Source organism: Corvus moneduloides, chromosome 5 (assembly GCF_009650955.1).
Source record: "Corvus moneduloides isolate bCorMon1 chromosome 5, bCorMon1.pri, whole genome shotgun sequence".
In the NCBI taxonomy this organism is placed as follows: domain Eukaryota; kingdom Metazoa; phylum Chordata; class Aves; order Passeriformes; family Corvidae; genus Corvus; species Corvus moneduloides.
The window spans coordinates 1,875,309-1,896,472 of NC_045480.1; the positions used below are offsets into that span (position 1 = coordinate 1,875,309).

At 58.5% G+C, this 21,164-nt stretch overlaps 1 protein-coding gene and 1 long non-coding RNA gene across 4 annotated transcripts in view; one reads left to right on the forward strand and one right to left on the reverse strand.

Moving 5' to 3' along the window:
• Positions 1–21,164, reverse strand: part of DCTN1 (dynactin subunit 1) — a 41,910-nt gene that overhangs the window by 17,166 nt on the left and 3,580 nt on the right. For 2 of the 3 annotated variants that reach the window (XM_032110593.1, XM_032110592.1), the window contains exons 2-4: positions 19,342–19,587; positions 16,340–16,418; positions 13,946–13,977 (exon numbers count right to left, since the gene is read on the reverse strand). In XM_032110593.1, the coding sequence (XP_031966484.1) occupies positions 13,946–13,977; positions 16,340–16,418; positions 19,342–19,587 (357 nt within the window). Of the gene's footprint in view, positions 1–1,567; positions 1,589–5,580; positions 5,599–12,081; positions 12,103–13,945; positions 13,978–16,339; positions 16,419–19,341; positions 19,588–21,164 lie in introns of all 3 variants that reach the window. The other variant, XM_032110591.1, reaches the window with a different exon arrangement.
• LOC116444874 lies at positions 10,887–19,842 on the forward strand. The gene is made up of 3 exons (XR_004240562.1): positions 10,887–11,337; positions 18,818–19,015; positions 19,224–19,842. It is a non-coding gene; the product is annotated as an uncharacterized LOC116444874 (long non-coding RNA).

A 21,164-nucleotide genomic window follows, 5' to 3' on the forward strand; every position in this document is an offset into this window, starting at 1 on the left:
ACTCACCTCTGGCTGTGTAAATTCAATCTCCTGCCTTAATTGTATCCCTGGAAATGGGATTTTTTGGTGCCATGAGGGCTCACCAGGTGTGTGGTGTCACCCACGGGCACAGCTGGGAAGGAGAAACATCCACCCTCTGCCCTTATTTTGCCCAAAATGGAGGCAAATCTGAGTTAACTCGACTGCAGCAAGTCCAGCACCCCTTGGATAGGCCCAGCCTGCCCTCCTGGGATGATCCTGAGCACAGAAAACAGGGAATATCTTGGTGGCACAGAGCCTCATGTGCCTTCTCCCAGATACAACTCAAAACAAAGATATTTGTTCCTGGTGCTTTTGGGGTCACAAATCCCACACAGAGAGCAGGGTTAGGTGGGATATTGGGAAGGAATTCTTCCCTGTGAGGGTGGGGAGGGAGGGGAGGGCCTGGGATGGAATTCCCAGAGAAGCTGTGGCTGCCCCTGGATCCCTAGAAGTGTCCAAGGCCAGGCTGGACATTGGGGCTTGGAGCACCCTGGGATAGTGGGAAGTGCTCCTGGGTGGAACTGGATGAGCTTTAGGTCCCTTCCAACCCAACCCATTCCATGATTCCAGGATCCTGCCTTCACCTCCCTGCCCAGCACAGGCGTGAGGCCAAAGGCGTGAGGAGCAGGAGGTCCCACAGGACATCCCTGCAGAGACAGGAACAAGAACCATTCAAACCGAGGGAACGGGATGGGATCCCAGTGCCCTGGGGCTGACAGAATCCACCTCTGCCTCTGCCTGGGGCGAGGTCCTGGAAGCATCCAGTGAGGACAGAGCCCTCCCTGCAGCCCCCCCCGGCACAGGCACAGATTCCAAACTCAATCTTTGAGGATTTCCTTCCCACATTTCCTCTCTTCCGGCCACGAGTCCCTTCCCAAGGTGAATCCCGAGGGCCAGCTGTGACCACACAGCCCACCCAACACCTCAGGCTCACCCAGACCCCGCTCAGATCCTGCTGTGAAACACCCGGCACAAACTGGGACAGCCAGGGAGGAGCAACCCCCGCAGGGACCCTCTGGCAGAGCCTGGGCACTGCCACATGGATTTCGCGCTCTTCCACGGACATTCCACCCTGGGAGAGAGTCCCGAAGGATCTGGACCTGTTCCAGAGGAGCCCGTCAGACCCGTGAGCTCCTCTGGGCTCTGCACAAAGAGGTGGAAGGAGAATGGGAATGCGCGGTGGGGTTGGGAACCAATGGGTCGTGTTTGGGTGGGGTTGGGAACCAATGGGTTGTGTTTGAGCGGGTTTGGCCACCAGTGGATCGTGTTTGAGTGGGGTTGGCACCCAATGGGTTGTGTTTGAGCGGGTTTGGCCACCAGTGGATCGTGTTTGAGTGGGGTTGGCACCCAACGGGTTGTGTTTGAGCGGGTTTGGCCACCAGTGGATCGTGTTTGAGTGGGGTTGGCACCCAACAGACCCTGTCTGCGGTGGCGTTGGCACCCAGTGACCCGTGTTTGTGACGGGGTTGCCACCCAACAGTTTGAGTGGCGTTGGCACCCACGGGGCCGTCGGTGCCCGGTGCCCCCCGCGCTCGGTGCTGCTCACCTTGGGCCGGCGGGCGGTGCTCTGGAGGGCAGCGGGAGCGGAAGCAGAGAGGACAGACAGTCACACAGGGACAGAGGAGCAGAGAGCAGCCGGCGGCGGCCGGAGCGGCAGAGCAGGGAAAGGAGACAAAAGACAGCACGGCATCGTTAGTGTGCCCAGCATCGTCAGCGTGCCCGGTGGCACCGGCTGTGCGCGGCGTCGTTAGTGTGGGGGCTCGTTAACCCGCTCCCAGGGCTGCTCCGGGTGGGACATGTGGGCAGAGATCCCACGGATCTGCGGGCACAGCTCCCGTGGGATCCCCTGGCACAGCTCCCATAGAATCAGAGGAGCAGAGCCCAGAGCCAGCACAGCCCTTGGTTCCCCCCAAGCCCCATCCCCGCCCCTCCAGCCCAGTGTGGGGACAGAGGGCACATCCTGAACCCCCATCCCGATCCCACAGGCACCCCGGGGCAGACCCACCGGGTATTTCCAAGGAATTTTGGTCTTCAGAGACAAAGCCTGGTTTGGGTTGGCCGGGCATTCCGTGCTCCGTGGGCACGGTGGGGTTTAACTTCCCATGCCTTTCCCAGAGATCTCCGGAGCGGGAGGTGGAAAGGATTTCATCCTACACATGATTTTTCCCCTCTCCTCATCCCTCTGGTTTTCCAAAGGGCCCAGAGCACCCTGGACTGGCTGCCCCAGAGACCCCGGGGCTCTGCTTTGTTTAACCAAAAATTCCAGGAACACCAGGGAGCTGATCCCACACTCCCAGCTTTTCCTTTCGTGGCTGGAATTAAATCATCCGTGATTTTGGGACAGGACCCCCCCTCCCCACAGACACACACCCCTCCATGCACATGCAGCAGCTCCCAGCAGCTCAGGGAGGGGAGGCCACGGGGCCCAGCCCGGAACAGAGACAAATATGGAATTAATTCGTATTTTTCCCATTAAAAACAATCCCTAATGGATGGAAAAGAAGGAGCGGCCAGGCTGGTCCTGGGGGGACGCGGGCGGGCAGGAGCCCCCGGCGCAGGCATTGGGAACATCTGTCCAGCTGCAGCCTTGGAGCACTTCCACGCTCTCCCTCATTTCTGATTCCATGACCTAATCCCAGCTGGGAATAACCAGGAGCAGAACAGATGGATAATGGCGCTGCCACACGATGCCATGTCCAGGATGGGGCCAGGATGGGCACATGGAGCCTATCAGGGACTGGCAGGTCCAGCCGATATCCGACACGGAAAACCTCGGGAAGCCTTGGAGCGCTACTTCCCTATTTTCAATACAAACCTGGACGCGTTTGCACTTCCAAACTTCCTGTCACCTCTGGCATCGCTTCAGCTAAATCCTGCTCTGCTCCCTTCCAGCCTTTTCCCAAAGGCTGCACGCCAAGGGAAGACATTCCCAACTTCCACAACATCTCCTGCGCCACCACATTTGCCGGGAAAACGGAATGACAGCAGCAAAAGCTCCAAACCCTCAGGTGAAACCAGGGCTGGCTCAGGACGCCCTTCAGGAGCACTCCGGCATCTTCCCAAAGTCCAACTACACAACATGGAGCAGCAACAAAAATCTGGGAAACACTTGGGAAAACACCTTCTTCAGGAATTCCACAGGAGGAGACGTCCCCACTCCCTGCCACACACGTGGGGGACTCAGGAATGGGGCAGGGCTGGGGGGTCCCAGACTGACCACCGAGTCCCACACGAGGAAATGTCCTGGGGGACACCAGCGCCTTCCCTGGGGCACACGGAGCCTTTTCCTGGGCCATGGGAATGAGGGACGCTGATCCCCGTCCCAGGAGACACCGAGCCTCGTCCTGGGGGACACCAAGCCCTGGACTGGGGGACACTGAGCCTTGTCCTGGCCATGGGGTGGGGGACACCAATTCAAACCCTGACTCAAACCACACCGAACCCTAAAACCAGGGAGAAGCCTCCTGGGAACCATCCCTAAAGCCATGTGGAATGACAGGGGATAATCCTGCTTTGTGCCTCCACCGGAGCTCTGGTCCCCTCCATGGGATGCCACCTGCAGACTACCGAAAGTTGGAGCTCCAAGACCCTCGGGATTCTTGGCAAAGGGATGCTCTGGGATGCTCCAGCTGCTTTTTCCATCAGGAATGGGGGCTGGCCGGGTTCCCCTCCGTGTTGGCACCTTCCTGTCCATCCATCTGTCCCCATGGCACCAGCCAGTCATCCCTGGGCTCTGGAAAAGCCGGTGACCAAGATGGGACATGGATTTTCCGGTGTCCGGCATCGTACCAGCACTGGGAGCAGAGGCAGCAACCTCACCTGGACTCTCCTGGATCCGGGATGCTCCGACCCCCCTGCTGGGGATGGATGTTCCACTGGAGGTTCCAGGCTCTGCTGTGTAATGCTGCTGCATCAATATTTGATGGAATTATAAAACCTCTGCTCCCGGGGGAGCGTCGGGGGCTCCAAACCGGCGCGCTCCGAGATGGACTCGGCTTCTGGCAGCAGGAACTCTGGAAAAATCCTCCTGGATACCAGTGACTGACTGGGGTGAGGGTGGCGTTGCCCGTTGAATGTGGGGTCTCACAGGTCCCTCCTGATTTGGTTCTGCTCCAGGTGTGGGAATCCTGATCCAGCCAGGAGCAGCGAGCGCCGGATGAATGAGCAGGAATGTGTGAATGTCACCTTCCAGCGGGCAGGGGAGGGGAGGTGTCACTGGAGCCTCCTCCTGGATTAAGTTTCAAGGCTTCTGATGAGGAAAAGCTGAACTTCACGGACTGTGGCTGCTGCTGTGGAGCATTCCCAGAGTTTCCAGGAGGATTCCGATTGACAGCAGCTCCCGAGCAGGGCAGGCGGTGCTGGAGGTGATGCCTAGGCACTGACCCGCTGCTGGTCCATGCTGATGCCATCCCACTCAATTCCTGGGAATTTCACCCCTTGGAGGCACCTCCCCTCTGCTGGAACTGAGTCTCAGCCCCCAGCAGCAGGATGAGCCCCCCAAGGTGTGGTTCCCTGGGATACTGCCAGGAATTCTGCATTTCAAACAACCAGCACCACCTGGCAGGTGCCCAGTCTCACAGGTGTGATTCCATGGGCAAGGAGAGGAACGATGGAAAAGCAGGATGGAATCCAGCTGTGGGGCTGAGCACCAATGGGGCAGAGGGAAAGCAGCATCCGTGAAACTTTCCATCGGGAAGAGGATTAACAGGGACACGTGACGAGGAGCGTCGGTGTCTGAGCTCGGGGAGGTGCAGGTGTAAATCAGGAGCATTTACTGCCAGGTACCGGCACGGCCGGCCCAGCTCGGTTCTGTTCCCTGCCATCAGCCAGAAATTCCCAGGATTTCTCTTTAAGCTGAACAGTGACATCCTGGTTACGCTAAAAATAAACATATAGGCCAGTGCCCGCGCTGTCACCTGCGGGAATGGCAGCCTGGCAGGGACCCGGGTACCAGCGGCCTCTGGGAATGCTAAAGGCTGATCCCAACAGCGTGGCCGGCAGGAAAACCTGGATTATGGACATGCAGCTTCCCCAGGGTGGGCACCGGTGGCACTGGAAGCGGGGATGGCACCGGCAGCGGGAACAGCACTGACACTGCCAGGCAGTGGGGAAGGCACCAGCTGTGGGGACAGGGAGAGCAGCAGGGATGGCACCGGCACCTCTAGAGTGGGGACGGCACCAGCAGCGGGGACAACACGGGCAGCAGGGACAGCACTGACACCCCCAGGCAGCGGGGTGGCACCGGCAGCGGGGACAGGGATGGCATCAGCATCCCCAGAGCAGGGATGGCACCGGCAGCGGGGACAGGGCCCCGGCGGAGCCGCAGAGCCGCTGCAATCACCGCGGGCACGGCCGGGTGACACGGAGAGGGGACTCCGGGAGCTCGGAAGGCAAAGCCAGCCATGAACCGATGCTCGCCCACCGCCCCCCTCCTCTCCGAGCCCGTCACGCTCCCAATTACAGCCCGGCAGCATCAACACGGGGAAAACGGGGAAAAAGAGGGAGGAGGCGGCTGGGAAGCGGGGATGCGATGCCGGGGGATGCGGGTGAGAACCGTACCTTGCGTGTAGCCGGGGCCTGCCTCATCGTCGCGCAGGGACGGCCGGAGCGGGAGGAGACGGAGCAGCGGGTCAGTCAGCACGGCCGGACACGGCAAATGGCCGCGGCCGCCGCCGGCCGCTCGCCAGGTGCTGCCCGAGGGCTCGGCGGGGGCTCAGCGGGGGCTCAGGGGGTCCAGGGCAGCCCCCCCCGGCCGCGGCCGCTCGTCCCCGCTCCGCCGGTGGCTCCAACCACCGCCCCGGCGGCTCATGACATCACCGCGGAGGGGCCGCACCGCCGGGCGCTGCACCGAGCCGGGCGATGTGCGGATGAGGATGGGGATGAGGATGGCGCGGATGTGATGCTGCGCTCGGGGAGGGGACGGGGGGGGTTCTCAGAGGCTCAGCGCCCCCCGGGACAGCCCCCGGGTGCGAGCCCGCTGTTCCCCGGGGCAGGCGGCTCCGTGGCTGCGCTCGGCATCCCCGCGGTGCCCGCAGCCGAACCCGCCCCGCGCCGGCGGCTGCGAGCGCCGGGCGAATCCCCCCCGGGAGCGGACAGACGGACGGAGCGGAGGCTGGATGGACAGATGGACGGCGCTGAGCCCGGAGGGATGGACAGATGGACGGAGGGACCATCTTGCCGCGCTGCTATCCAGCGCCAGCAGATTCCCGGGAGCTCAGGGCAGCCCTGCACGGCTGAGGGTGCGGAGAGATCCGCTCGGGCCTCGGAGAGCCCCTGCCCCAAAACCCCTGCCCTAAAAATGCCCCTGCGGAGCGCGCCGGCCACCCAGGGTAGCGTCCTGAGCCTCGCTGCCCTGCCAGGAGCATTCCCGCAATTCCTGCCTGGCATTCCCGTTGTCCCTGGACAAGAACTCTGCTGGAAACCCAGAGGATGTCACCAAGCACCGTCTCCAAACTCTCCATGAATCCCCGTGTCCTGCCCCACGGAGAGCTGGAGACCAGGACAGCAGCTCCCTTTACATGCACGCATCCCAAATCCCATCTGTTATATGGTGTAACCTGAGCATGGCCCTCATCCAGCTCCCATTCCAACTCTCATTTTCCCATATTCCCACACTATGAGGGGAAAGTGGATCGGGGTGCCCCCGGGCTCACCTGCACACCCAACCCTCCCCACACACACAGGGAATTTTACCTCCAGGATTTCCACACCCTCGGCACAATCCTGCCAATCTCCCAGAAAACGCCTTTAAAGGCCCCTTTTTCCCAAAGGTTGGCATTCCCTGGAAGCAGCCCCCCAGGCTGTTGTGCCGGGGACACCCTATTCCAACTGATCTGTGGTGGGGTCTGATTCCTGAATAACCCCTGGGTCAGGGAATCCAGCAGCTGTGGGGGAAGTGTCCCAGGCCAGGCTGGATGGAGTTTGGAGCAGCCTGGGATAGTGGGAGGTGTCCCTACCCATGGCAGGGGGTGGGACAAGATGGAATTTAAGGTCTGTTCCAATCCAAACCATTCCATAACTCTGGAGCCCCTCTGCTCTGGAGGCAGGATTGCTGGGAATGTTGCCCTGGAGAAGGGAAGGAGCCAGGGAGAGCTGCGAGCCCCTTGCAGGGCCTAAAGGGGCTCCAGGAGAGCTGCAGAGGGACTGGGGCCAAGGCCTGGAGGGACAGGAGGCAGGGAATGGCTTCCCAGTGGGAAAGGGGAGCTTGGGCTGGGATGTTGGGAAGGAATTGCTGGCTGGGAGGGTGGGCAGGGGCTGGGCTGGAATTGCCAGAGCAGCTGGGGCTGCCCCTGGATCCCTGGGAATGCCCAAGGCCAGGCTGGATGGGGCTTGGATCCAGCTGGGATAGTGAAAGGAAGCCATGGATGGGCTTTAAGGTCTCTTCCAACCCAACCCATTCCATGATCCGCTCTCCCACAGCTCCCTCCTGCTGCTGGCAGGCGCTGGGGGCAGGGGAGAGTTCCCAAGTGACATTTTCGGGAGCTGTAATTGCTGTAATTGCATCTCTTAACGAAGAAGCCCCAAGCTCCATCAGCCTGAGCACCACGAACCCTTCCAGGAACCAGAGCTGCTGACACTGACCCAGCTTCTGGCGTCATCCAAATCCATTCCAACGCTCCAACAGAATCTCCCTCCCATTCCCACCAGCCCTCATCCAAACCACAGGGAAAAGGAACCCCTCAAGAAGCATTTCCAGATGAAATCATCCCGGATCCGTGGCTCTAAGCCCCCGAATGATCCGAGTGCCGTGTCCATCTCCGGAGGAGCCACGTGCAGGCTCACACGGATTTAACTTTAAGATAATTATGGGTATTAGAGCTGCTCTAATGAACCAGCTCCTCTCCTGACACACAGCTCCGCTCCCTACATCCAGAATATATCAATTCTTCCCACACACGGCACCCAATAAATGCAGCAGCAGGGAGAAAACTCAATTTAACCACGGCAAAATGGTGTCGGATGCTTTGGGCTGTCCCTGAAACTCCTCAGGGACAGGGGAAGGGAGGTTTTTTATCCGAAATCCATGAGAAGGGAGAAGGAACTTGTGGCACCACCACAGATGGGACAATTCCTGGCTCTTGGGGGGATTGCAGAGGAGATGCCAGGTGCTCTTTTCCATGGGGTCATCCGTTTGCAGCACCAGCTGCTGCTCAGATCCCAGCCCCAAAGGATCACATCAAAATAATCACCTCAGACCTCGCCACAAACCCCCTTGGGGACACAAAGAGCTCTCACAGGGGTGACACCCGGCCCGAGGAACAGCAGTGCTTGGAAAATCAGCCCTGGGTTCATCCAGGCCCTGCCATGGGACGCGGTTTGGGCAGCTGGCATCAGGTGGGGTTTGGATGCTGATCGGATTATCCATTCCTTTAAAAGATTAACGGGGCTTGGGGCGGCCTCTCTGTGTTCCACAGACCATCTGGGACCTGCTCCGGGCTGGAATGGGCCATCTGCTCCTGCCCAGAGACCGGGATAACGCCGGGATAACAACCTGGACACTGACCCGGCCACCGACTGGTCACCCCAGGATGGGATCAGAGCAAGAGGGGGAGGTCCAGCCTCAGGACACGCCACGGGAATGCAGCCCTGGCACATGGAATGCAGCCAGGAGGATGAAAGGAACAGGGATGTCACTGGAGGGGGACAAACCTGATCCATCGGAGGGAAAATCCCAGGGGTCAGACTGGCTGCAGCTGCAGGGGACCTGAGGTGACGGGACAGGATTTAACAGCAGGGTCACAGCACCAGCTCGTGCCACCTGTGGATGTGGCACCTGGGGACACGGCCTTGGCAGTGCCGGGGGAACAGTTGGACTCAGTGGTCTTGGAGGGCTTTTCCAACCTAAATATTCCACGATTCCGTGATTGCGGAGTGTGTCAGACCCCAGCAGCTCACCCTGACACCCCCCAAAGAGCCAGGGACCAGCCTTTCCCTGCATCCCTGGGAGTCCCCTGCTCCCACCACAGCCCTGGCACCTCCGTGTCCCTGGGAGGTGACATCCGTGACCCAGTGCCACCCAGCGCTGCAGCAGGAGAAGGGACTGGCCTGTCACCACCACAGACACATTGTCACGGGCATGAAGACGACACAACCGGTGTCATCCCAAAAATTACCTGGGAAACACCCTTTTCCTGCTCTTTCACTGAATTTTGGGGTCCTTCCCAGCCAGGTTGGCCCAGGACAGAGGCCAGCACCTCCTGGGGACACCCTGGACCTTCTGCTCCAAGAGCAAGGACACCCCGACATGGTGTCCCAGCCGAGGGACAGGACCCCCAGTGTCCTGCAGGAACAGCACAGCCCAAAGGCCACAACGGCCACACCACTCCCAAATCCATGGGAAACAGCAAAGAACCACAGCAGGGAGGGGAAAGGCCCATCTGGCAGCAGCTCTGGACACGATTAAAGTCTATATTTGACACACAGGAGCTGCTGTAATCTCCGGAACGAGGATTTACCCGCTAATTACTCTCATTATCCAATTCCCCCCCCCAACCCCAGCCATGTGTGGGGCAGGAGCTGTCCAACGGGCAGGGGGGGCTCTCGGGGTCATTAATGGCTGAAAAAGTTGAATTCTGAGGGGACAGCAGAGCCTGGCACGGGGCTGTCCCTCAACGGGGATGTCCCTGTGTGAGGCGTGGCCGTGCGGCCAGGACGGGGGTGAGGACAGTGACAGATCCAGATCCCCAGGACAGTGACAGACCCATGATCCTCAGGACAGTGACAGTCACACACTGGGACCCTCAGGGCACTGACAGTGACAGACCCATGATCCTCAGGACAGTGACTGTCACACACTGGGACCCTCAGGGCACTGACAGTGACAGACCCATGATCCTCAGGACAGTGACAGTCACACACTGGGACCCTCAGGGCACTGACAGTGACAGACCCATGATCCTCAGGACAGTGACAGTCACACACTGGGACCCTCAGGGCACTGACAGTGACAGACCCATGATCCTCAGGGCAGTGACAGTCACACACTGGGACCCTCAGGGCACTGACAGTGACAGACCCATGATCCTCAGGACAGTGACAGTCACACACTGGGACCCTCAGGGCACTGACAGTGACAGACCCATGATCCTCAGGACAGTGACTGTCACACACTGGGACCCTCAGGGCACTGACAGTGACAGACCCATGATCCTCAGGACAGTGACAGTCACACACTGGGATGCTCAGGGCAGTGACAGCGACAGATCCAGGATCCCCAGGACAGTCACAAATCCGGGATCCCCAAGACAGTGACAGTCACAGATCCAGATCCCCAGGAGAGTGACAGATCCAGGATTCCCAGGACAGTGACAGACCCATGATCCTCAGGACAGTGACAGTCACACCCCCATGAGTCTCAGGACAGTGACAGTCACAAATCCATGATCCCCAGGACAGTGACAGTCACAGCCCCATGATCCTCAGGAAAACAATTGTCACTACAATCCCCAGGACAGTGACAGACCCAGGATCCTCAGGACAGTGACAGTGACAGACCCATGATCCTCAGGACAGTGACAGTCACAGCCCCAGACCCCCAGGGCAGTGACAGATCCAGGATTCCCAGGACAGTGACAGATCCAGGATCCTCAGGACAATCACTGTCACATCCCCACGATCCTCAGGACAGTGACAGTCACAGCCCCAGACCTCCAGGGCAGTGACAGTGACAGATCCCCAGGAGAGTGACAGATCCCTGATCCTCGGGACAGTGACAGTCACAACCTCCATGATTGCCAGGACAGTGACAGTCACAAATCCACGATCCTCGGGGCAGTGACAGATCCCTGATCCTCAGGACAGTGACAGTCACAACCTCCATGATTGCCAGGACAGTGACAGTCACAAATCCACGATCCTCGGGGCAGTGACAGATCCGTGATCCTCGGGACAGTGACGGTCACACCCCCGTGATCCTAATCCCACCCGCAGCTCCGAGCAGACAGCGGGGACACAGAGCAGCTGCAAACCTGCCAGAACAGGGACAGGGAAGGAAGAACCCAACATTCCAAAGGGGAATTTCATCCCACAGCAGAGCCCCTTGGAGCTGGCAGGACCGGGATGAGGGATCCACAGGGACCCTGGAGCCTTGGGGACACGCAGAGACCTGGATCTGGGGGGACACGAGGAGGGGACACTTGGGGACACGTGCTCCCAGCCTCTCTCCACAGGCTCTCTCTAGGCAGATTCCACATCGCTCCTCACCTCCGGACTTCCCATGGACAACCAGAGTTCTTTGGACCATTTTTCCACCCAAAAATAGACACAGAAGTGGCTGGAAAGCAAAGCTGGACCAAAGGGACGCTGAGGGCACACAAGGTACCACCTCCCTCCCCTCTCCCATGTCTCCAGTGCCCTCCTTGGCTTTTCTCTTGGCAAAATTCCCAAGGGGAAGAAAAAAAATTCCCCCGATTTCCTGCAGGGAATGATGATTTGGTCTCCCTGCCCGTGGCATGCAATGAGATGGGTGCTAACGTCCATCCCAACCCAAACCATTCCGGGACTCCTTGGAGTTTCAGCTCATCCTTGTCCGAAAGCTTTTTGGCTTCAATAATTGTCACAAACCAGGTGGGTTTGGGTGTCCCTAAGAGGAGGACAGGACAGGACAGCCCTGAGAAGGTGCCACTTGTCCCCGAGCCACCGGAGGGTTTCGGGTTTATAAAAATATCTGTGAGGGAACGGCCTCAGGTTGTGCCAGGGGAGGTTCCGGTTGGACAATGAGAAAATTCCTTCATGGAAAGAGTCAGAAAGCATTGGAAGAGGCTGCCCAGGGCAGGGGGGACAGCCCCCATTCCCGGGGGGGGATTTCACAGCCCTGCAGATGTGACACTTGGGGACACGGCTTGGGAACCCGCTGGCCTCTGAGGCTTTTCCCACCCAAACATCCCACGATTCCACGTCGATGTGACAGCACCACGTTCCGCCCCGGAGCGATGTCCCCTCCCTGGCTGGGAGCACATGCAAGGACAGCCATGCAGCGCTGGGATGGAGCGGGATGGGGACACAGTGAGGATGACGATGGCCCCGGCATGCGGCCGCGCGCGGAAAAGGGACAAACGGCACCTTTTTGGGCTTGGCTCCGCGCTGCGTGAGGAGGGAACAGAAGGAATGTTAGACAGACCCCGTGGCTCCAGGGAAACATTCCCTGGGAACACCCCCACCCTGGGCTGCAGGAAAGGCAGGAGGGGAAAGATAATCAGGGAAATGGAAGTAAATGAAGGAGAAAACAGCCCTGGAGTGACCCCCCTCGCTCCGGATCCACCTCCTGTCCCTCCTAGCACGGAGAATTTGGGGAGTCAGGACACATCCAAAGGGGAACAAATCAGACAGGTTAAAGGGATTGGGGTGGCCAGGATCTCCCAGGATGCAGGAGGAAGAGGATGCGAGGACACAGGGAATGGTTTCCCACTGCCAGAGGGCAGGGAGAGATGGGATTTTGGGAAGGAATTCCTGGCTGGGAGGGTGAGGAGGCCCTGGAATGGATTTCCCAGAGAAGCTGTGGCTGCCCTATTCCTGGAAGTGTCCAGGGTCAGGTTGGACAGGGCTTGGTGCAACCTGGGATAGTGGAAAATGCCCCTGGATGGGCTTTAAGGTCCCTCCCATTCCCATTCCCAACCATTCCATGGTTCCGGGAATGCCCCGGCACGCACATGGAGCAGCACCTCCTGTCCTGAGCCCTTCTCCAGCAGCATAAAAAAAATTCCAGGAACAATCCCCATTCCCTGATTTCAAGAACGCTGAGGTTTCCTAAATATCCTCTTTGTCTTTTAATGAATTCCAGGGTGGAATTAAACCAGGAGGATCAGGCAGGGAGCACATGGAGCACGGGGCTCCAGCAGTGCCAGGGGTTGATGGATCCAACCCCACACAGCAGGAAAAGCCAAAAACCTTCCCAAACCTCTCTAATACAGGACAGGGAATCTGTTTCCGCTGGCTGGAGCTCACATTCCCTGGGATCTGAGCCCGACAAGTCCCCAGGTGCTGCTCCATCCCCATCCCAGCTGTCCCAAAGCGGGGTGGAGAGCAGAATTCCCACTGCTGGGAATTATCCGGAAGGGCAGCGCAGGAGGCTGGGCTTCGATGAGCCCTGACCCAGCCCTGCAGGTGCCACTCGCACAGAAGCGCCTTGTCCCCACCACTTCCTTTCCCACTGCTTCCCAGCATCCCAGTTGGGCCAGTTTATCCCCATGGAAAATCCAGTTCCTACCCCAAAACACACAAACCCATCTGCCGTGTCCCCAGGATCACCCAGTTCCCAGGAATGGTGACCTGGGCAGTGCTGGACTCGATGGGCTCAGAGGGCTTTTCCAACCTCAGTATTCCATGATTCCTCACTACCCTACACTCTTATGGCCATTCCTGAGGACAGGAACCTGCACCAGATTCCCATTCCTTAGGAAATATCCCTCACATTTGGATACAGCACGTCCCAGGAGCCACTGGAGCTCCTGGATGAAGACAGAGGTGTTCACCCATGGAAGCCAGAGAGAGCCAGTGTCACCCATCCCAAGGAATGCACTCTTCCCATGGGATTGGGGGGTCCTTAGAGCTGCCCCATCCCTGGAAGTGTTCCAGGCAAGGTTGGACGGGGCTTGGAGCAGCCTGGGATAGTGGAAGGTGTCTCTGCCTGTGGCAGGAACTGAGGGGGCTTGGAGGTCCCTTCCATGATTCCATGGATTTGAAGGAAGCAGCTCAGGAATGCTGCTGAACTCGGATCCAAACATGGGGCACTGTGCTGGATAATCCCTCAGGAACTGACAGATTCCTGGCCAGTGGCTGAAAATGACATTTTTCACACCTCGTTTCCCATGGGTTTCGGGAGAAATTCGCTTTTCCATGGGCATTTTATCCCATGAAAGTCTGTCCATGTGCTCTTCCCAGTGGGATGAAAACCTCCCAGAGGCAACAGAGTGCCGGGGTCACTCACCAGTTTGCTGGCCTTGGCAGCATCCAGGGAATCTGTGGAGAGAGCAGAAAAGGAGCCATGAGCCTGAGGGACACCCCTGTCCCCATCCCGGTGTCCCTGCAGCCACAGGGCACCCAGCAGGGAACAGGAGAATTTTGGGAAGTGGGAGTGAAGCAGAGTCAGGATCCGGCAGGAAATGGTGGCAAAGTGGGGGGGTGTGGGTTTGGGGGAACAGGGAATTCCTTATGGGAGCTGCTGGCTGAGGAAGGCAAACACTTGGACACGCCTGGGAATTGGGGCAGTTCCACCGCTCTCCTTGGGTTGAATCCCTGGAATTCTGGGATTCCTCGAGCCACTGGCACAGGCTGCTCAGGGAGCAGCGGAGTCATCGTCCCTAGAGGGGTTTAAACCCGTGTGGATGTGGCACTTGGGGACACAGAATCCTGGAATGCATTGTGGTGGGAAGGGACCTTAAATCCCATCAATCCCACCCCGTGCCGTGGGCAGGGACACCTCCCACTAGCCCAGGCTGCTCCAGGGACACTTCCAGGGATCCAGGGGCAGCCACAGCTTCTCTGGGCACCCTGTGCCAGAGCCTCTCCATCCTCACAGGGAGGAATTCCTTCCCAATACCCCACCCAAATCTCCCCTTTTCCAGTGGGAAGCCATTCCCTGTGTCCTGTCCATCCCAGGCAGGTGTGTCTGGATTCCCACCCTTGCCCAGGGGTCACCAGCAGCTGCCCCCAGGTGTCCCCTCCCGGTGCCAGATCCATGGCAGAGCCATCCCTGCACCCCCCACTGCAGTCCTGCTGCAGCAGCTGCTGTTTCCATGGAAACCCTTGGCAGGCAGCCACATCCCAGCCCTGCATCCCTGGCAGCATCATCCCACACCCCACTGCAGCCCCAGCTCCTCCTGGATGCCGGGATGGGGGGTGAGCTGGGATCAGTGTCCGTCTGTCCCGACCCAGCGTCCATCGTGTCCAGGGAAGGAGCTGGGAAGGGGCTGGAGCAGCTGAGGGAGCTGGGAAAGGGGCTCAGGCTGGAGCAAAGGAGGCTCAGGGGGGACCTTGTGGCTCTGCACAACTCCCTGACAGGAGGGGGCAGCCGGGGGGTGTCGGGCTCTGCTCCCAGGGAACAGGGACAGGAGGAGAGGGAACGGCCTCAGGCTGGGCCAGGTGTTGGGATATCGGGAAAATTCCTCCTGGGAAGGGCTGTCCAGCCCTGGCAGTGCTGGAGTCCCCGTCCCTGTGGGGATTTACCAGCCGTGGATGTGGCACTTGGGGACACGGTCAGTGCTGGGGGATTTGGGGGTGTCCGAGGGCTTTTCCAACCTAAACAATTCCATGACTATTCCATGGTTCCATACCGACTGCAGGATCCAAAGCAGGGATCAAAGAAAGGTTCATTCCATTTTCCCTATTAATTTTACTTCCTACTTTCTGGGAGAGGGGAAATCCCACCCACACCCACCACCCACCACCCCCAGCTCACCCCGATCCATTAATCCCGATCCCACAAACGCTTCCCACACGGAGCTCCCGGCTTGGCACACAGAGCCGACGGAGCAGCCAAGGCAGGAAGCTGGCAGAGCCCCTTCCGGCAGCTCCCGGGATCCCGCAGAGTGTGGGGAAAACATTCCCGACAAAGCGGAGCTCAGAGGGAGGCAGGGAAGCCTGCCTGGGCCCACAGCCAGGGATGGCGGGGCCGACGGATGTGGGAAAGGGGGAAGGAATGCTCAGAGGAGAGCGGGAAGGGATCCCTGCTCCCGGGTGGGAATGGGGTACAGCAAGGGGCTGGAGACGGGGACGCTGCAATTCCACAGGGACGCTGCAATTCCACAAGAATGCTGCAATTCCACAGGCTCAGAGTGGTTCAGTGGGTCTGCATTCCCACTGGGAAATACTCCATGATTTACCCCTTCCTTCCAGGAAGGATTTCTCATCTCTCCAGGAAGGATTTCCCATCTCACCTGGGAAGGGCTTCCCACCTCTGCAGGAGGGATTTCCCATCTCTCCAGGAAGGATTCCCACTCCTCCAGGAGGGATTCCCCATCCCCTTCAGGAATCATTTCCCATCCCCTCCGCTAAGGATTTCCACCTCTCCAGGAAGGATTTCCCACCTCTCCAGGAAGGATTTCCCATCTCATCTGGGAAGGGCTTCCCACCTCTGCAGGAGGGATTTCCCATTTCTCCAGGAAGGATTCCCACCCCTCCAAGAGAGATTTCCCATTTCTCCAGGAAGGATTCCCACCCCTCCAAGAGAGATTTCCCATTTCTTCAGGAAGGATTTCCACTCCTCCAGGAAGGATTCCCCATCCCCTTCAGGAAGGATTTCCCACGCCTTTGGGAAGGATTTCCCACCTCTCCAGGAAGGATTTCCCACGCCTTTGGGAAGGATTTTCCAGCCAGGCCTTACCTCTCTTGGGGACCTTCATGGCAGCAGATTCTGGGGTTTCTGGGGACGTTGTGTCCGCTCCATCCTCAAATACCTGGATCTGGGAAAAGCACAACGACCATCACTGCCCAAAATTCCCAAACAGGGAGAGCAGGGAACAGGTACCTCTGGAGTGGGTTCAGCAGAGCAGATCCCATGGTTTTGGCAGGGACTTTTAATTTCATCATTCCAGCTTTGCCATCGACCACTCTCCTCCCTGAGAACAGCCACACACTCCTCATTCCCGTCGGGAATACGGAATATTCACACAGGCAATGAGGAAAGTCAAAGCTCTGGATTTGACAGCCTGGAACATCCAAACCAGATTCAGGGATTTCTTTCTGGGAACTATTTTTGGACGCATTTTTGCTGGATAAACATGGAAAATGAGGTTGGGAGGAATTAGATTCCTGAGAGAGAACCTCAGATCAGCACCTCCCAAATTGTTCCTGCAGGAATTTGCCTGATCCATCAGCACCTCCCACCTGGGAGCTCAGCTTAAAAATCAAAATAACCTGGGAAGCTGTCAGACAGGGATTCCATTTTGGGAAGATTCCCAGCACCAGGAATGATGAAAATGGAATTAAAAGCCACAAGGAGACCAAGGAAAAGGTGATGCCAAGGAAATCATGACACCTGCAGCCATGCAGGATGGGAATTCCGAGCGGTCTGGGGGTTTCCCAGCAGGTACAGCCCAGGTGGGAATTCCACAGCTGCTGGAGAGGCTGGGGACAGGGACAGAGCGGGGCTGGATCCGGGGTGACACTGGGCAGTGCCACCACAGACTGGGCACGTCGTGGCCATCGAGCTCCTCTGCCAGGCAGGAGCAGCTCCAGGTGATGCCAAAATCAGGGATTTCCACACTCCGGAAAAGGAACAGCCACGCTTGGAATTGCCAGCCCAGGTAGAATCAGGGAATCCTGGAATGGTTTGGGTGGGAAAGGACCTTAAATCCCACCCAGTGCCACCCTGTGCCATGGCAGGGACACTTCCCGCTGTCCCAGGTTGCTCCAAGCCCCGTCCGAGCCGGCCCTGGACACTTCCAGGGATCCAGGGGACGCATCCAGCCCCGTGCAGAGCCCTGTGCCCGCACCCGCTGCCCCTCCCTGCCCCTGCCCAGCGGTGCCAGGGGCGGGGTCCCCACCCTGTGCCCGCCAGGTGGGAGCTGGGGGACACCGGGGACCCCCCCTGTGCCCCAGGGTGGCTCAGGATCGCCTCTGGACCTGCTGGGACAGCCCTGCCCCGCCCGGCTTTGCTCCGGGACAGAGGATTTGGGCGATTTGGGGGCTGTTTATCCGTCCTGCTTCCCGTCTCTGCTCCAGCTGTGTCCCGATCTGGAATTCGGGGCAGGGCTTGGGCATCACTCGCTGCACAGAGGCCGAGGTGACACCACGGGGGGACGGCTTCCCACTGCCAGACGGGATTTTGGGAAGCAGTTCCTGGCTGGGAGGGTGGGGAGGGGCTGGGATGGAATTGCCAGAGCAGCTGGGGCTGCCCCTGGATCCCTGGCAGTGCCCAAGGCCAGGCTGGACACTGGGGCTTGGAGCCACCTGGGATAGTGGGAGGTGTCCCTGCCTGTCAGGGGGTGGCACTGGGTGGGCTCTGAGGTCCCTCCTGGTCCTGCAGCCCCAACTTTGTCCCTGCAAACCCCTCCAAGCCTCTCCCAGCTGGCAGGAGAGGCCGAGAGGGATGGACGAGGGAGCTGGGTCCACGTGTCCGGTTTTAATGTGTGGGGAACTGGGAGTGTGGTGGAATTACATTTGGGAAATCTCCGCGGTGATCCCAGGAGAGCAGCAGAGCTCCATCCAGCAATTCCTACACGCCAACAGAGTTTGGGTTGGATAAAACCACGAAAAGCTTCCTGGCACGTTTGCCTCCAGCTCTGGCGAGCTCCGCTCTCTGTGTTTATCCCATTATTTAAAGGATGGGGATCCTTTTCCCTCCTCCTGCCTCGAGCTGGTGACAAAGGGACTGAAGCGGGGAACGGCTGCACTCATCTTAAAGGCCTTTCCCAACCTCAGTGATTCCTGGAGTTTCTCCTGGATGAGCCCTTTGCTGCAGCCTCCAACCACGTGTGATCCAAAGGCTCTTCCAATGGGACAGAGGATGTTGGGATGGACCCCAGGACCCAAATCCCCTCATTTTGTGCTCAGCTTTCCTCTGTCACCCAGTGCCAAGGCCCCGGCAAGGAGAGGCCACAGGGTGGGACACAAAGCAGCCCCTTTGTGCCAGGGAGGGGACAGGAGCTGGGGGCCTCCAGTGTCACCTCTCTGCCCTTGGAAGGTGACACAGGGAATTTACCTGGAGGATGTTTGCTCTGGAGGGAGCTCCTGGTTCCTGGGGGAGCACACGAGCAGCAAAGCTCAGCAGCTCCACCCCCACCGCGTGTTTTATCCAAACCAAGACAATCTCCTTCTGGGTAAACACGGTTTAGTTAAAATTCCCTGGCTCTGCTTCCAGGTAAAAGTCCAGGATCGATCCCAAACTCCACCTGCTGCAGGTGATAAATACAGGGCAGCACAGGGCTGGGCACTTCATTGGGAAGCAGAACGAAACCGCTGGGAATTCACCCAATCCATCTGAAAACATTCCGCAATAACCCTGTGGGATGAACAGGACCTCAAGGAATTGTGCAGAGGGGGCTTGGAGCCACACCAGGTGAGGTTCAGCTCGGGTTTGGAGTGTGCTGTTCCCTGCTTTGTGGGAGATGGAGATTCCCAAAAATAATGGACACTGGGAAAATTCCTCCTGGGAAGGGCTGCCCAGGGTAGTGGTGGAGTCCCCACCCCTGGAGGGATTTAAAACCTCGACAATTCCATGATTCCATGATCCTATCACAAACATCACATCCATATCTATATTTCAGCAGGCACTGGAGCGAAGGGATCTGGATTTTCTCCCAAAACCTGGGTGGGAAGCGCTGCTTAAACGAGCGAGCCGCCATCCGCGCGCTCCCGAGGAACGCCGGGATCGATCCCACCCACCTGCGACTGCCGCACGAAGATGCCGTGGTTCTCCTCGCAGGTGAAATACTTCCTGCCCTGCACCGTGCCATCGTTCTTGCCCTTGGCCTCGTCCAGGATGACCCCGACCCATTTGCCGGTGGCGAACAGCGTGGCCCCCACGTAGGCCACGGTGCCGCGGTGGCCCTTGCCGATGACCTCCACGCGGGAGCCCACCTTCAGGGGCTTGCTGCCTCCGTCCGCGCTCATCCTGGGCGTGCTGGAGGCCTGGGGAATCAGGGGAAAGCACAGCTTGAGAAGCTGGGACAGGCAGAACGTTTGGATATCGGGATGTTTCATCGCCCTCCACCCCCTGTTTTATTTTGGGAGGCAGCCAAGGGTGATTCCTTACACAAACCAGGGCACAGCCGCCATCAGTGGTCGCTCCGGCCTCACAAATCTGATTAATTCCTTTTTATAGCATTTTTATGAGCCTTGGGGGGAAAAAAAAAACCACCCCAAGAGCAGCACAATCAGCCTTAACCAACTCGTGCTCCATCTTTTCCTGCTATATCAGCGTTCCCATGGTTTTCCAGCCTGGGAATTCTGTGCCCAGGAGCACACAGACTGTGTGGGACACAGGTCGTTGTCCCATCCCCTCACATTGTTGGGATCTGGTGGTTCCCGTGGTGTTCCTGGCACTCCCCCGTGCCCTGACTCGGGGTATCCCAACCTTGGAATGTGGGTGGGAAAGTCCAGCAGCTTTCCAAGTGGGATTGTCATGATCCAGGAGAGAGGAAATGGCCTCAGGTTGTGCCAGGGGAGGTTTAGACTGGATATTGGGAAAATTCCTCCTGGGAAGGGCTCTCCTGGCCTGGCACAGGTGGAGTCCCCACCCCTGGAGGGATTTAAAACCTCGACAATTCCATGATTCCATGATCCTGTCATAAACATTACATCCATATTTATATTTCAGTGGGCACCAGGACACTCCAAGCACGACATCCCGGGATGCACCTGGGTTCAGGCATGGTTATCCAGGTGATCCATGCTTTTGGAGCAGCAATGCGGTGATGGATGCGAGGAATTCCATGGGTACTGGAGACCCCTGGGATTATTGAAATCACAGGGAATTTGTTGGGATCCACCCCCAGCACCTCCTGCTCTGCAATCAGCCTGAGTAAAACAGATTAACCATGGAATCCTGGAATGGTTTGGGTGGGAAGAGACCTTAAATCCCATCAATCCCACCCCCTGCTGCGGGCAAGGACACCTCCCACTGTCCCAGGCTGCTCCAAGCCCCATCCAACCTGGCCTTGGACACTTCCAGGGATCCAGGGGCAGCCACAGCTTCTCTGGGCACCCTGTGCCAGGGCCTGCCCACCCTCCCAGGGGAGCAATTCCTTCCCAAAATCCCACCCAAATCTCCCCTTTTCCAGTGGGAAGCCATTCCCTGTATCCTGTCCCTCCATGCCCATGTCCAAAGCCCCTCTCCAGATCTTTTGGAGCCCCCTCTTCAAACCCTGACACCTTTCAATCCCGCTGCCTCTATCCCAGAGGGGACAGGGATGTTCCCTGTCCTGCTCAGCTCCATCTTTCCGCTCATCCTAAACTCCCAGTAGCCCCCAAACCAGGACCAGTTTGGCATTTCCCCCACCCCTCATGTCACTGGTTCTGGTCATTGTGCAGAAATGTGGAGTTTTGGTCACTCTGGGCCCAGCTTCAGCCAAAGAATCCGTTCTTTATCCCAGGAAAACAGAGCCTCTTTCACCCGGCATGGCAGGGAATGGCTGGGAAGGCCCTGCGGACAAACCTCAGCCACAGCTGGACACCACAGGGGGTTTGGGAGATTCAGGGAATTCTCA